This window comes from Tursiops truncatus, chromosome 5, assembly GCF_011762595.2.
Source record: "Tursiops truncatus isolate mTurTru1 chromosome 5, mTurTru1.mat.Y, whole genome shotgun sequence".
NCBI lineage: Eukaryota > Metazoa > Chordata > Mammalia > Artiodactyla > Delphinidae > Tursiops > Tursiops truncatus.
The window spans coordinates 93,361,584-93,378,410 of NC_047038.1; the positions used below are offsets into that span (position 1 = coordinate 93,361,584).

Below are 16,827 nucleotides of genomic sequence, written 5' to 3' on the forward strand. Positions count from 1 at the left end.
TTTTTTTCTTTTTAGGACTATTCAAAGTAACAAACTTTTTTTTTTGTTTTGTTACATTTTTGCTCTGGTCATAAATATACAGAGAGAAAAAGAGGGAGAGAAAAACGAACAAGTCATCCAAAGTATGGAGATAAAACAGTATTCCTAAGGCACGTGGCAGTCTTAGAAAATACAGAAGCTCTAACCAACTTAAATTATTTGTTGTTTTTCCTCACTCAGTCCACAAAACTGTACAGTGACACAAATGCTGTGTTGCAGATAGATCTTCCAAGTAATTCCAGTCCACACCGCTGTGTCAGCCGGGGGTGCAATTATTTTCTTCCTCAGTTTCCAGGTGAGATCCTAAAATGTGGTTAGCTAGTTGCTCAAAGCCTCTATATTAAAATGCACTTGGGCGGATTGGTTCAAGATGGCTGAGAAGAAAGACGTGTGCTCACTCCCTCTTGCGAGAGCACTGGAATCACAACTAACTGCTGAACAATCAATGACGGGAAGACTCTGGAACTCACCAGAGAAGACAGCCCACATCCAAAGATGAAGGAGAAGCTACAATGAGGCAGTAGGAGGGGCACAATCACAATAAAATCAAATCCCATAACTGCTGGGTGGTGACTCACAAACTGGACAACACTTATACCACAGAAGTCCACCCACTGGAGTGAAGGTTCTGAGCCGCACGTCAGGCTTCCTAACCTGGGGGTCCAGCAACGGGAGAAGGAATTCCTAGAGAATCAGATTTTGAAGGCTACTGGGATTTGATTGCAGAACTTCGACAGGACTGGGGGAAACAGAGACTCCACTCTTGGAGGGCACACACAAAGTAGTGTACACATTGGGACCCAGGGGAAGGAGCAGTGACCCCATAGGAGACTGAACCAGACCTACCTGCTGGTATTGGAGGGTCTCCTGCAGAAGCGGGGGGTGGCTCTGTCTCACTGTGAGGACATGAACACTGGCAGCAGAAGTTCTGGGAAGTATTCCTTGGCATGAGCCCTCCCAGAGTCAGCCATTAGCCCCACCAAAGAGCCCAGGTAGGCTCCAGTGTTGGGTCGTCTCAGGCCGAACAACCAACAGGGAAGGAACCCAGCCCCACCCATGAGCAGTCAAGTGGATTACAGTTTTACTGAGATCTGCCCACCAGAGCACAGCCAGCTCTACCCACAACCAGTCGCTCCCATCAGGAAACTTGCACAAGCCTCTTAGATAGCCTCATTCACAAGAGGGCAGATAGCAGAAGCAAGAAGAACTACAATCCTGCAGCCTGTGGAACAAAAACCACATTCACAGAAAGATAGACAAGATGAAAAGGCAGAGGGCTATGTACCAGATGAAGGAACAAGATAAAACCCCAGAAAAACAACTAAATGAAGTGGAGATAGGCAACCTTCCAGAAAAAGAATTCAGAATAATGATAGTGAAAATGATCCAGGACCTTGGAAAAAGAATGGAGGCAAAGATCGAGAAGATGCAAGAAATGTTTAACAAAGACCTAGAAGAATTAAAGAACGAACTCCTAGAAGAATTAAAGAACAAACAAACAGAGATGAATATTACAATAACTGAAATGAAAAATGCACTAGAAGGAATCAGTAGCAGAAAAACTGAGGCAGAAGAATGGATAAGTGACCTGGAAGATACAATAGTGAAAATAACTACCACAGAGCAGAATAAAGAGAAGAGAATGAAAAGAAATGAAGACAGCCTAAGAGAACTATGGGACAACATTAAACACAACAACGTTTGCATTATAGGGGTCCCAGAAGGAGAAGAGAGAGAGAAAGGACCTGAGAAAAATATTTGAAGAGATTATAGTCGAAAACTTCCCTAAACATGGGAAAGGAAATAGCTACCCAAGTCCAGGAAGTGCAGAGAGTCCCAGGTAGTCCCAGGATAAACCCAAGGAGAAACATGCAGAGACACATAGTAATCAAATTGACAAAAATTAAGCACAAAAATTATTGAGCAACAAGCAAAAAATGACAAATAACATACAAGGGAACTCCCATAAGGTTAAAAGCTGATTTCTCAGCAGAAACTCTACAAGCCAGAAGGGAGTGGCACGATATATTTAAAGTGATGAAAGGGAAGAACCTACAACCAAGATTACCCAGCAAGGATCTCATTCAGATTTGATGGAGAGATCAAAAGCTTTACAGACAAGCAAAAGCTAAGAGAATTCAGCACCACCAAACCAGCTCTACAAACAACTGCTAAAGGAACTTCTCTAAGTGGGAAACACAAGAGAAGAAAAGGACCTACAAAAACAAACCCATAACAATTAAGAAAATGGTAATAGGAACATACATATCTATAATTACCTTAAATGTGAATGGATTAAATGCTCCGACCAAAAGGCACATGCTTGCTGAATGGATACAAAAACAAGACTGATATATATGCTGTCTACAAGAGATCCACTTCAGACCTAGGGACACATACAGATTGAAAGTGAGGGAATGGAAAAAGATATTCCATGCCAATGGAAATCAAAGGAAAGCTGGAGTAGCCATACTCATATCAGATAAAATAGACTTTAAAATAAAGAATGTTACAAGAGACAAGGATACTACATAATGATCAAGGGATCAATCCAAGAAGAAGCTATAACAATTATAAATATATATGCACCCAACATAGGAGCGTCTCAATACATAAGGCAAGTGCTAACAGCTATAAAAAAGGAAATTGACAGTAACACAGTAATAGTGGGGAACTTTAACACTTCACTTACACCAATGGACAGATCATCCAAACAGAAAATTAATAAGGAAACACAAGCTTTAAATGACACAGTAGACCAGATAGATTTAATTGATATTTATAGGACATTCCATCCAAAAGCAGCAGATTACACTTTCTTCTCAAGTGTGCATGGAACATTCTCCAGGATAGATCACATCTTGGGTCACAAATCAAGGCTCAGTAAATTTAAGACAATTGAAATCATATCAAGCATCTTTTCTGACCACAGCTCTATGAGATTAGAAATCAATTACAGGGAAAAAAACATAAAAAACACAAACACATAGAGGCTAGACAATATGTTACTAAATAACCAAGAGATCACTGAAGAAATCAAAGAGGAAATCAAAAAATACCTAGAGACAAATTACAGTGAAAACACGACAACGCAAAACCTATGGGATGCAGCAAAAGCAGTTCTAAGAGGGAAGTTTATAACAGTAAAAGCCTACCTCAAGGAACAAGAAAAATCTCAAATAAACAATCTAACCTTACACCAAAATGAACTAGAGAAAGAAGAACAAACAAAACCCAAAGTTAGTAGAAGGAAAGAAATCATAAAGATCAGAGCAGAAGTAAATGAAATAGAAACAAAGAAAACAATAGCAAAGATCAATAAAACTAAAAGCTGGTTCTTTGAGAAGATAAACAAAATTGACAGGCCATTAGCCAGACTCATCAAGAAAAAGAGGGAGAGGACTCAAATCAATAAAATCAGAAATGAAAAAGGAGAAGTTACAACAGACACCACAGATATACAAAGTTATACAGATATACAGAGCATCCTAAGAGACTACTATAAGCAGCTCTATGCCAATAAAATGGACAACCTGGAAGAAATGGACAAATTCTTAGAAAGGTATAACCTTCCAAGACTGAACCAGGGAGAAAGAGAAAATATGAAGACCAATCACAAGTAATGAAGTTTAAACTGTGATTAAAAGTCTTCCAACAAACAAGAGTCCAGGATCAGATGGCTTCACAGGTGAATTCTATCAAACATTTAGAGAAGAGCTAACACCCATCCTTCTCAAACTCTTCAAAAAAACGGCAGAGGAAGGAACACTTCCAAACTCATTCTATGAGGCCACCATCACCCTAATACCAAGACCAGACAAAGATACTGCAATAAAAGAAAATTACAGACCAATATCACTGATGAATATAGGTGCAAAAATCCTCAATAAAATACTAGCAAACAGAATCCAACAACACATTAAAAGGATATACACCATGATCAAGTGGGATTTATCTCAGGGATGCAAGGATTCTTCAATATACGCAAATCAATCAATGTGATACACCATATTAACAAATTGAAGAATAAAAACCATATGATCATCTCAATAGATGCAGAAAAAGCTTTTGACGAAATTCAACACCCATTTATGATAAAAACTCTCCAGAAAGTGGGCATAGAGGGAACCTACCTCAACATAATAAAGGCCATATATGACAAACCCACAGCAAACATCATTCTCAATTGTGAAAAACTGAAAGCATTTCCTCTAAGATCAGAAGCAAGACAAGGCTGTCCGCTCTCGCCACTATTATTCAACATAGTTTTGGAAGTCCTAGCCACGGCAATCAGAGGAGAAAAAGAAAAAAAAGGAATACAAATTGGAAAAGAAGAAACAAAACTGTCACTGTTTGCAGATGACATGGTACTATACATAGAGCATCCTAAAGATGCCACCAGAAAACTACTAGAACTAATCAATGAATTTGGTAAAGTTGCAGGATGCAAAATTAAGGCACAGAAATCGCTTGCATTCCTATACACTAATGATGAAAAATCTGAAAGAGAAATTATGGAAACACTCCCATTTACCATTGCAACAAAAAGAATAAAATACCTAGGAATAAACCTACCTAGGAAGACAAAAGTCCTGTATGCAGAAAACTATAAGACACTGATGAAAGAAGTTAAAAATGATAGAAACAGATGGATGGATATACCTTGTTCTTGGTTTGGAAGAATAACATTGTGAAAATGACTATACTACCCAAAGCAATCTACAGATTCAATGCAATCCCTATCAAATTACCAATGGCATTATTTTATAGAACTAGAACAAAAAATCTTAAAATTTGTATGGAGACACAAAAGACCCCGAGTAGTCAAAGCAGTCTTGAGGGAAAAAAATGGAGCTGAAGGAATCAGACTCCCTAACTTCAGAGTACAGTACAAAGCTACAGTAATCAAGACAGTATGGTACTGGCACAAAAACAGAAATATAGATCCATGGAACAGGATAGAAAGCCCAGAGATAAACCCACGCACCTATGGTCAACTAATCTATCACAGAGGAGGCAAGAATATACAATGGAGAAAAGACAGTCTGTTCAATAAGTGGTTCTGGGAAAACTGAACAGCTACATGTAAAAGAATGAGATTAGAAAACTCCCTAACACCATACACAAAAATAAACTCAAAATTGATTAAAGACCTAAATGTCAGATCAGACACTATAAAACTCTTAGAGGAAAATATAGGAAGAACACTCTTTGACATAAAGCACAGCATGATCTTTTTTGATCCACCTCCTAGAGTAACGGAAATAAAAACAAAAATAAACAAATGGGACCTAATGAAACTTAAAAGCTTTTGCAAAGCAAAGGAAACTACAAACAAGACGAAAAGATAACCCTCATAATGGAAGAAAATATTCACAAACGAATCAATGGACAAAGGATTAATCTCCAGAATATATAAACAGCTCATGCAGCTCAATATTAAAAAAACAAATAACCCAATCCAAAAATGGGCAGACGACCTAAATAGACATTTCTCCAAAGAAGACATACATATGGCCAAGAAGCACATGAAAAGATGCTCAACATCACTAATTATTAGAGAAATGCAAATCAAAACTACAGTGAGGTATGACCTCACACCAGTTAGAGTGGGCATCATCAGAACATCTACAAACAATAAATGCTGGAGAGGGTGAGGAGAAAAGGGAACCCTCTTGCGCTGTTGGTGTTGGTGGGAATGTAAATTGATACACCACTATGGAGAACAGTATGGAGGTTCCTTTAAAAACTAAAAATAGAATTACCATATGACCCAGCAATCCCGGTACTGGGCATATACCCAGAGAAAGCCATAATTCAAAACGACATATGCACCCCAATGTTCATTGCAGCACTATTTACAATAGCCAGGTCTTGGAAGCGGCCTAAATGCCTATCGACAGACGAATGGATAAAGAAGATGTGGTACGTATATACAATGGAATATATACAATGGAATATTACTCAACCATAAAAAGGAACGAAATTGAGTCATTTGTAGAGACGTGGATGGATCTAGAGACTGTCATACAGAGTGAAGTAAGTCAGAAAGAGAAAAACAGATATATTTACACATATATTAACGCATATATGTGGAACCTAGAAAATGATACAGATGAAGCAGTTTGCAGGGCAGAAGTTGAGACACAGATGGACACCAAGGGGGGAAAGCGTATGGACACCAAGGGGGGAAAGCAGCAGGGGGTGGGGCGGGTAGGGGTGGTGGGATGAATTGGGAGATTGGGATTGACATGTACACACTAATATGTATAAAATGGATAACTAATAACCTGCTGTATAAAAAAAAATAAGTAAAATTCAATAATAAATGAATAAATAAATAAACGGCACCATCATCCAGTTGGTTGGGCCAAACAATAAAAAAAGAAAAAAAGTTTAAAAAAAGACAAAAATTTAAAAATTCATAATACTTATTGGGCGTATGGGTAAATACCTTTTCTGATAACGAGACTCTGGTTCTAAGGTTGAAAGGTGCTTAAAACTCAGTAAAGAAATAATAGCAAATTGGGTTTGGTATTATCTCTTCCATAATGATTGAATTTGAGTAAGAAGCAGCTTGTTTTATTAAATGCTACTTTTAGAAGGATGGGAAAATATAAATCCTGAAAGCAATTTATAGTTTTCACGGCACTGACGCTTTTCCTGGTTCTTCTTAGTGTACTTCAGAGTGACAGTGAAAAAATTTTGCAGGATCAACACTGTTACTCGATTTGCAGTTGACGGGTTGGATGTTTTTAAGTGTATCTACTGCTTTGGAGGAATTCGTGACCTACTTCAAAATTAGTTTTTCCAGTAAAGTCAACCGTTAGTGATTATCTTTGCCACAAATCTTTCTTTAGACGATTTCTGAAAGATAACATGTATATTAACTGGGCTTGCGTTATCTATTTTTTCTTTTTGGAATTACATCAACTAAAGCAAACAAAAATGTAACAACTTAAAAAATTAGGTGGACTTTTTCATTTGTGTTTGTATTTTTAAGTAAGTAGGTTACATTATATTATTTCTCCAAAGCTCTGTTGTTTTTATTTTTTTTGGTTTGGATTTTTTTTTTTTTTTTGGTAATTGACTCCGAAACTTGGCAAGCTGTAATTCATAATCAAATAAATGCTTTATTTTATGCGTGTAAAAAAAAATAAAATACACTTGGAATTCAACTAAAGATAATTTCTTTTTTTAAATCACTTGTGGGGCGGGGCCGAGGGGCCGAGAATCATTAGAAAAGGTTGGTTAAGAGTCGTTTGCGAGGGGCTGTGAGGCTCATGGTCCTCTAGGTTGCCAGGCCCAGAAGTTAGGGCGGACGTCATGGTCTGTGAGGCTGGTCAGGTCTGTGAGGTTGGTGGGCATCCTGGGGTGGCTAAGCGAGGCCTTGGACAGCTCCGAGGCCGACCCCTATGGCGTCCCCGTCTGCAGCGCTGCCTCTGTCGACTTGTCCACGCCCGTGTTTTCCCGCCGTATGAAGTTGCGCCTGAACTTGGCCTGGGCGTTCTGAGACGAGACCTGGAGGACCCGCTTGGTGAGGCCCGTCTTTTGCGCGAGCTGCTTCTAGTCCTTGGCATCAGGGTTGTGGTTAACGGCAAAGACTTCACATTCCGAAGTTGCTGGTGCTTGAAGGAGTTGCGCATGCACTTCGTCTTCCGGCTGCTCCGGTACCTCTGGTCGCGGTCCAGGTGCTCCACATCGTTCTTGTTCCAGCTAAGTGCAGCGTTGTAGGTCGCCGGGTCCGCCCCGGGCCCGAGGCTCTTGCGCTTCCTCGGCCGCCCCTTCTGCACCGTGCCTACGCTATTGTAGTAGGGAAGACCCAGAGGGTTGGCCCCCGCTGCACCCAACCCTGCGCTCTTGGCCACGTCGGCGTGGTTGAAGTGCGCGGGGTACTCACCCTGCAGCAGCGCCCCGAAGTGCAAGCGGTGGTAGACCAGTCTGTCCTTCATGCGGAAGTGGTCACCCGTGGTCAGCATCTTGTTACACGTAGTGCACGTGAAGCAGTTGAGGTGATAAACCAAGTCCCGAGCTCGCATCACCATCTCCGAGGCCGAGATGCCTCGGTGGCAGCGGGCGCAGCGCTGCACGTAGAACCGCCTGTAGTAGTCTTCCTTGCGGTAGGTGCTTCCATCCTTGCTGAAACAGGTGAGCTCCAACTCCAGGTTGAGCTTGCACTCGCAGCACTTGAGGCAGCGCATGTGCCACTGCTTGTCCACCACCAGTAGGTAGTAGCGGTCGGAGACGTTAACCTTGCAACTGTCGCAGAGCGCAGCGCGGTCACTCCTAATGGACGGCATGGTCATCTCCGTGTCGCCGCGGTCGGTGGCGGAGCTGATGGCGGGAGCCTCGCTATTGGCCCTGCAGTCCATCTCGTTGATGACCCCGTGCACCTCGGGACCTGACCGGCTGTGGAACAGTATTGCGGGGGGGACCGGCGGGGCCGGGGGCACGGCTCCTTCGCCTCCTTTTTTTAAATTTTAAAGACTTAAAAAAATTTTACAGCCATTTTAGGTTCACAGCAAAATTAAAAGGAAAGTGCAGAGATTTCCCATATACTCCCTGCCCCAACACAAGCTCAGCCTCCCCCAATTATCAACATCCTACACCAGAGTGGTACATTTGTTACAAAGGATGAACCATTCTTTTCCTTTGTTTCCCTTACTAAGCACTGTTATTAAGATGCATACATGTTGCTCTATGTACATCCAATCCATTGCATCTAGTTGCTGTTCTCTTGTGTAATTTGTATATCTCTGCCTATTCGTGAGGCTGAAGGTGTTTTTCATGTGTTGTTTTTTATAAGTTTATTTTTATTTTTGGCCGCGTTAGGTCTTTGTTGCTGCGTGCGGGCTTTCTCTAGTTGTGGCGAGTGGGGGCTACTCTTTATTGCGGTGTGCGGGCTTCTCATTGCGGTGGCTTCTCTTGTTGCGGAGCACAGGCTCTAGGTGTGCGGGCTTCAGTAGTTGTGGCACACGGGCTCAGTAGTTGTGGCTCGTGGGCTTTGGAGTGCAGGCTCAGTAGTTGTGGCACATGGGCTTAGCTGCTCCGTGGGTTTTTCATGTGTTTTTATTTTTCTATTATGAACTCCCTCAAGTACATACCGGTTTTCAGAACATGTAGAGACCAGGCATTCCAATGTCAGGTGTAAAGTTTTCTGTTGGCACAGGGAGGAAGGTTGACGGCAGAGACCAGCTTGGTAGGGCACGGAAACAGATGGGAGTAAAAGGATCAAAAATGATGATGACTCAGATGCACTTCACTTTTAGATTTGTCTGGCATCTGTGCTTCTTAGGCTAGTAGCCTTGGTCTCAGGTGTGGCTATTATGAGGGGAGGGGAACATAGTCTGCCCAGCATCTCGGCTTGGCCTTGTGCTTCACAGTCACTTTCCAAAGGGCTTTTGTTGATGTTTTGTAGCAATTACAAGGAAAGAGCTCTAGAGTGTGAGGACTCTGGGAAAGGCTGGAGCCCCTTTACGTAACTGCTGGAAGAATCCCTGCTGATTCTGTTACTTCCCTTCACTCCCTTTCTAAGTGAACCTTCCTTTCCCACAGTCTTTTTCATCCTTACCCCTCTGTCTTGCGTTACATTTTAATTTGCTCCCTAAATAATTTCTTTGCTTTTGATGCCACCTGAAACAAGATTTGTTAGGTCTCATAGGGTGTGCCACTCATATGATCACATACAACATTCTCTGCTTTCTCAAATATGTCATCTCGCCATATCCCCATGAATTAAGTACAACAAATATTATTATTCCCACTTTACAGGTTAGGAAAGCAAGGAACAGTGAAGTTGAGTTTAAATAGATATGTTTTTCATCCAACAAGAGCTTCTTGTTAGAAATTTACTCACTGTCTCCTGATAATACTTTAAAACTTGGCAAGTCCTTCCTAGTCATTTGTGAGATATGAATGATAGCAGTTGCCACGACATGGATAATGAAGGAATTTGCCTTGTGTATGATGTGCTTGCTTGTGTCTTGAGTTTGGGCTGCTTTGTGTAGTTGAGAGTGAAAACTTGGCAGTTTGGAAATCTGAACTACAGCCTCACTGATGACTCAAAGGGCCTGATGATCAAGTGTGCTAATTCCCTGGTAATGGAAGGGAAACTTATTCCAAAAGACCACGGAAAAGGCAAGGATCTGAGGCTCCTTCAGTTTGAACTGAAGGCTAAGCCCATAGGAATCTGTGTCTATTGCCTGGGATCCGGGAAGGCTTCCTGGAAAATAAGAAGTGGTTCGTAGGAAGTGCTTTTAACACTTCCTTGGAAAAGGGCTGCGTTTTATTCTTCGAGTAGCACAGGTTACATTTTTTTAATAGCAATCTTCTATTTCAAAATGATCAAGTATGAAAAGAAGTTTGTTATTTTTAGAGTAGGATTTCAATATAGAGTTGCCAAAAGAAGAGTAATTCATTCCTTTCATTTTGAAGTAAATTGCTCAGCAAACCAACGCATGTCTTGTCATGCCCCAGAAAAATCAGGGGCTTTCCTAAATAAATTATCTACTGCATGTGAGATAAGACAATGGCTTTATCTTGTTTGTCCTCTGTTTTAACTTACTGCCGCAATTTTCACAATATACGCTTCGAACTCTGGGTGAGCTGAAATGTATCACTAAGAGAAATTATGGTGAAAAGTCAGGGACTGACCTTTTATTTTTCGTAATAACCCCAATGTAATAAAAGCCCCATGTAAAATAAGCCTGCAAGAAGAGATTCTCTGCAGTAGCATATGTTCAGTGTTAGAAATTCGAAATCAATTGCAAAACACAGTGGGAGTATGTCATTATAAGAAATGACAGCTCAAAAAAAAAAAAGGAAAGAAAAGAAGTGACAGCTCAGCATAGTCCTGTGTTGAAATAAAAATCCCTTCTGCTGTCCTGCCTGGCCATGGAACATGCCTTTTATTAGAGATGGAAAAAGAGAAGGCCCAGCATCACATGTGGTACTCAATGTAGATGCAGCAGAAATATTTTCATCATAAGCAGATCTGGACTCCAGTATTTATTAGGTAAAATTTACAGCTCTGAATGTATTTATCTTATCATATCTTTAGACTCTGACCTCATGCTTAGTTGTTTCCATACAGAAGGTAAAAACTGGTAGGATGAATCCCCCATAACCAATGAAAAACATCTGTTGTGCATTCACTTAACATGCATTTAATGAATACTGACTTTATACCAGGCAGCAATCTGAATACTGGGGGTTTAAGATGACTAAAACATAGCTTCTGTTTTGGAGGATATTACATTCCATTGAATGGGATTGATCTGTAACTGAATCATTACTACAGTAGGATAAATAGCATGAGAGGCACATACAAAGTGCTGCAGGAACATAGAGGAAGGAGGGACTGACTTTGTCTGGACAAGTTCAGCAAAGCTTCACAGAAGTAGTGACAATTTAGGAGGCCTCTCAGGTGTAAACAGGATTACAGAGGCTGTGGAAGGAGCCAGAGGCATTGCTGGCTGGGTCAGTCCTGGGCGGGGCATCCAGAACCCTTGATCAGTCACACGGCATGCTTAGAGCACCCTGTTGCATAGAACTGGTGTCGATGAGGGGGAGGTAGCAGAAGGTAGAGCTGAAATGCTAAGTAGGGCTCCATTTGTGATGGGTCTGAGTGCCATCCCTAAGTCTGTAACCTCTATCCTGCTCATCCTTTGACCCCCATTCTGATTGGCAGCACCAGGGGTAATATTAAAAATATTTAACAAGCAGTATGGCACAGATCAGATCGGTTGGAAGGAGGGGAGACCTGAGACCCTCTCCTGTGTCAGACCTTTTGTTGTTGGAGCACGGTGTCTGCCAGCGTTCCCAGGGCTGCAGCCAGAACATCAGGGAGGGGGCCAGGACGACAGCCATTTACCAACCAGCTTGGAAGTATTTTTACTATTTTAACTGCCAGTGCAGCTGAGTATCTGTCAAATGCTCTAAAAAGCAAAACTGATCAATTCCACTGCCCTGATTAAAACTTTTACAGGATGAAATCCCCTGCCTGCCTGATACTGGTCATCTGACCCCTGTTGTCTTTTTTGCCTCACTCCCCGTCATCCCCTCGGGCACTTACTCCCCGGGTCCCTGGCTCACCTGTGGCAGCAGGGAAAGCCCCACAGACGAGCCCTGCACCTCGTATGTGGTAGGTGCTTCTGTCGAACATTGATAGATTAGCCTGGCATGTCTTCTTAGAAATGCAGTTGGGTTTTTGTTTGTTTGTTTGCTTGTTTGTTTAGGTAATGGCTTCAAATCAACTCCATTTCCTCAGTAAGGCAGAGGCACTTAACACTGATAGACACTTCAGATAGTGATTGTAATCAGTATTGGAAGAGTAGTTGAATAAATGAATGACAGACACATTTCATGTGCATTCAGGGTGGAATTTGTTACTGGGATCTTTGCATCCACATATTTAGTTTTAATGTAGTGTTGGTGGCTTATTTCAACACAAACAGTATTCTTCTCATGTACCACATGTAAATAAGGTGTTAAATATAAGTGGAGTTTGTAGAGCACCCAGAAGTGTGCTCAGCAGAGTTAACAAAAGAGACATGGACTCTGCCCTCATGAACGTTATGGTCTAGCAAGGGAACCAGATAATAAATAAGTAAATTTGTCCGTCTTTGCTTTCCACCTGCCATTGTCATCTCTTACCTGGACCAGAGCAGTCAACTCTACACTCATCTCCCTGCCGGCATGCAAGTCCTTAAACCCTCTCTACATGGCATTCAGAGAGAGCTTTTAAAAATCTAAATCGGGGCTTGTGTCTATCCTATTTAAGCCCATTCACGACTCACATTGCAGTTAGGATAAAAATCCTAATTTCTTTCCATGCTCTCCAAGGTCGAGTTTCATAGGGCCCCTGCCCACCCCTCCAGCCATGAATCAGGCCACTGTGCCCTCTGTGTCCCACTGTGCCCCGCTATGTCCACCAGGTCCAGTCACAAGAAGAGCCTCCAGTTCCTTGAGCCCCCAAGCGCCTTCCCTTCTCAAGAACTTTGTTCGTGCTGCTCTCTGGCTCTCCCTTTGGCTGGCTGCATTTCATCCTTTAGGGTCTTCCTAAAGTCAGTCCCTCCCACTTCCACTACTGTTACTCTTTATCGAAGAGCTCTTCCTATAGCACTTAACACAATTTGCGATCATCTCTGAATTTGTTGAGGAGAAAAGTTGTCTGAAAAGAAGGCCTTCCTGTGCAGTTTAGAGCTGAGAGGAGAGGATTGGATCTTGAGATATGCCATGCAGGCATCCTTTCTTCTGATTCCAAATGGATCCCTAAGCAAGTTACTTAGGTATAGTTCCCAAGTCCCTTGTGACCAGCAAAATCATTCTCCCTGCCAATTCTGGTCAGAATGAATACCTCTGAAAAACAGATTATGTTCCACTGTGAAGCAAACATTTTGAAAATCAGAAGCATGGGTGGGGTTAGCCATACAGACAGTTTACCAGATCTGAATATATTCAGTCATTCAGAATAGGCCTCTCTTTATAGACCTGCTAAGGTGAAGAGCAAGCATGAATAGTAATTAAAAAAAAAAAAATCATATGCCGGAAGAGGGGGAAATGTTCGAGTCTTAAAGGAACAACTTTGGTCTGGAAACAACATATAGTTAGAAACCTAAGGTAGAAGAGAAAAATCAGGCTTTGTGAGTCCTTAAGATATATGTTTAGAGCAGATGCTACTGGGGGAGGGCGGGAACCAGAGGCTGAGTTCTGAGAGTTGTGAGGGAGGACAGAAGGATGGGGATGGGGGCAGGGGGAGAGATGGAAAGGGAGGGAAAGAGCAATAGAAATCAAGCAGTACCGGGTCTTTCAAGGTCTAATCAAGGACTAGAGTACATGGCATCCATCCTTAACTGATTCTCCATGTGTTGGAGGTTAAGAGCAATTATCTAGTTGACACTTTGTTGTGTGGTTACAAAAGGCAAGGTGATGGAGGGCCATCTGATTTCGTTAGACAGACCATACTTGTCTAGAAATTATGATTCCCTTCCCTGTGATTCCCATTACTCTATAGCCTTTGGTTTCCTGTTCCAATTCTCTTAGCAGTAATTTATGGAAGTTGTACTTCTGGCCAAGAGAAATAGGGTTTTCTTTTTGCGGGTGGGGGGTGTTTTTTTCCTCCTGTGGTGCAGGTATGTGCATAGTGAAGGAGTGAAAATCCTTGTTGTAAATTCTAAAGCCTTTGAAGAAGAATGGCAACTAGTCCTTTCTACCGTCTTTTGTTCCTGCAGCCTGCCACGAGTCCTGTGCGGCCTGCTGGGGTCCCACAGAGAAGCACTGCTTGGCCTGCAGAGACCCCTTCCAAGTGCTGAGAGAGGGCAGCTGTGAGAGCAGCTGTGGTGACGGGTTTTACAACAAGCAGGGGACTTGCAGTGGTAAGTGTCCGGCTTTGCAGGCCAAAGCAATTTTTCCTCTTCCAGCCTCCCTTGTTTCATTCAAATCATAGCACCGAAAATCAGTGTTTCTTTTACTCAACAAATATGCAAATGCTGGTAAGATTGACGGTGTTTTAGCAGCTTACGAAACATGTTTCTTTTCCACTGGCAGAATCCCCATTAATACCTTTGCCTGCAACTACTCGTTAGGTTGGGACCTCTCTGTAGCCTCCTCCTGTATCTGAAGACCAGGAGGCTCAGTCTGCTTGCTCCAGGCGCACAGCTGGAGGGAGAGGAGCGGGGCTTCCTTGCTCCAAATGCCAAACTCTTCGTCAGCACCAGACTGCCTTCCAAATATGCATGGGGACAAGACACTCTTAGGCCAGCCAAGGGCCAACCTGCCTTCGGTGTTGGTGCCACTGAATTAAAGCTGAAGCAGTTATTGTCTATTCTACCTTTAACAACCATTACAGACAATAAGAGTTAACCCAGCATAGTGCTTCCTGTGCTGAGCACTGTCCCAGGTGCTTTCTAAACATGAACCAATTGAGAGGCAGGAATGTATTGGGGGGTGGGGGTGGAGCATGACCTTGGGCAAGTTACTTAATCTCTTCCTGTGTCAGTTTCCCATTTGTAAAATGGGAACGATAGTAGTACCCGTGGTATACAGAATAATGGTTCCTCAGAGATGCCCACGTCCCTAGTCACGGGCATCTGTGAATATACTGCTTCAGATGACAAAAGAGACTTTGTAGGTGTGATTAAGGTAAGGATCTTGAGATGGGGGAGATTATCCTGGATTATCTGAGTGGGCCAGCGTAATTCCAGGGGTCCTTATATGAGGGAGACAGGAGGATCAGAGTCAGAAAAGGAGACCTGAAACAGGAGCAGAGGTCAGAGTGATACCAGGGATGGGCTATGAGCATGCAGGCAGCCTATAGAACCTGGAAGAAGACAAGGAAATGGATCCCGCACCCCCTTGCCAGAGCTTCCAGAAGGAATGCAGTCCTGCCAATGCTTTGATTTTGGGACCTCTGACCTCTTACGCTTTATGATAATAAATTTGTGTTGTTTTAAGCCACTGAGCTTGTGGTCATTTGTTACAGCCGCAATGGGAAACTAACACACACCCAGCTCAGAAGGCTGTTTCAAGGACTGAGTTAACGTATGCAAGGCATTGAGCACAGTGCCTGGCACGGAGTAGGTGCTATGTGAGTATTTAGTGTTTAATCCTCACAATTTCGTGAGGTAGTTATTATCATCCTCATTTTTCAGATGAAGAAACAGAGAGGTTAAGAGACCTGCCTAGGGCTTCCCTGGTGGCGCAGTGGTTGAGAGTCCGCGTGCCGATGCAGGGGACACGGGTTCGTGCCCCAGTCCAGGAAGATCCCACATGCCACGGAGCGGCTGGGCCTGTGAGCCGTGGCCGCTGAGCCTGAGCGTCCGGAACCTGTGCTCCGCAACGGGAGAGGCCACAACAGTGAGAGGCCCGCGTACCGCAAAAAAAAAAAAAAAAAAAAAAAAAAAAAAACCTGCCTAAGGTCACGTAACTAATAAGGGGCAGAGTTGGAGTTCAGGCTAGGTCTTCTGGGTTTAGATCTTAACAGCCTCGTCGCTGCTCTACCGCTCCCTGTAATGTGATACCTCCTTATGCACCTCTGCCCATTTTCCCCTCTCTTCTCCTTCTCCTCTCCCTTGATCCTCCCCTCCCCCTTCCTCCTTGTCTTCCTGCCAGTCTTTAGATCAGCCGGCTACCCCTGTGGACCCAGGCCCACAGGTAGGCACCTGATGGTGAATGAAAGGTTTGAATCCAGTTTATCGTGATGGCCATACCTGTTGAAAGGCCTGATGACTTTTTTTTAATAACTGAGTCCACTAAATCAATAAAAAATATGTAGCCCATAAAACTTTCTGGAGTTATTGCCCTCATTTTGTTTGCTGAGCAGGGCAACAGCACAAATGAGATGATCTTTGGGACCTGACAAATCCACTTGTCCTGGGGAAGAGAGATACCCCCTGGCGGCTGCTTGCTTAAAGCTGTGCAGGGACCCATCAGCATCGCTGGTGTGAGAAATCTCACTCAATATGGACAAGTCACAGGTGGCTTTTGTGTGGATTCAGGAGAGAACAAGGAGAGAAAGGCAGGCTGCCATTACCCTGAGCATTGTAATCTTTTTCTGCCGACATCACTTTCCTGCTCATTTAAGCCAGATGTATTCTCTAAAGGTCAGCAGATGTCAAATTTGCACTAACTTAAAGGCCTGAGGCATTGACCCTTTAACTCCCCAAGGAGGCTGGCTACTGTCACTGACAAGGAGTGGTGACACGGACCTGCTACCGAGACGATATTATCTGGAATGAGAAAGCAACTTTTGCTAGGGATGCGTGTATGTAAAAGGAGGGACGGTTAGTG

At 42.9% G+C, this 16,827-nt stretch overlaps 1 protein-coding gene and 1 pseudogene across 8 annotated transcripts in view; one reads left to right on the plus strand and one right to left on the minus strand.

Annotated features, from left to right (window-relative positions):
* Positions 1 to 16,827, plus strand: part of FRAS1 (Fraser extracellular matrix complex subunit 1) — a 465,636-nt gene that overhangs the window by 229,870 nt on the left and 218,939 nt on the right. For all 8 annotated transcript variants that reach the window (XM_033857169.2, XM_033857168.2, XM_033857167.2 and 5 more), the window contains one exon: positions 14,271 to 14,414. In XM_033857169.2, the coding sequence (XP_033713060.1) occupies positions 14,271 to 14,414 (144 nt within the window). The remainder of the gene's footprint in view (positions 1 to 14,270; positions 14,415 to 16,827) is intronic.
* Positions 7,242 to 8,426, minus strand: LOC101326588 (LIM/homeobox protein Lhx2 pseudogene; annotated as a pseudogene).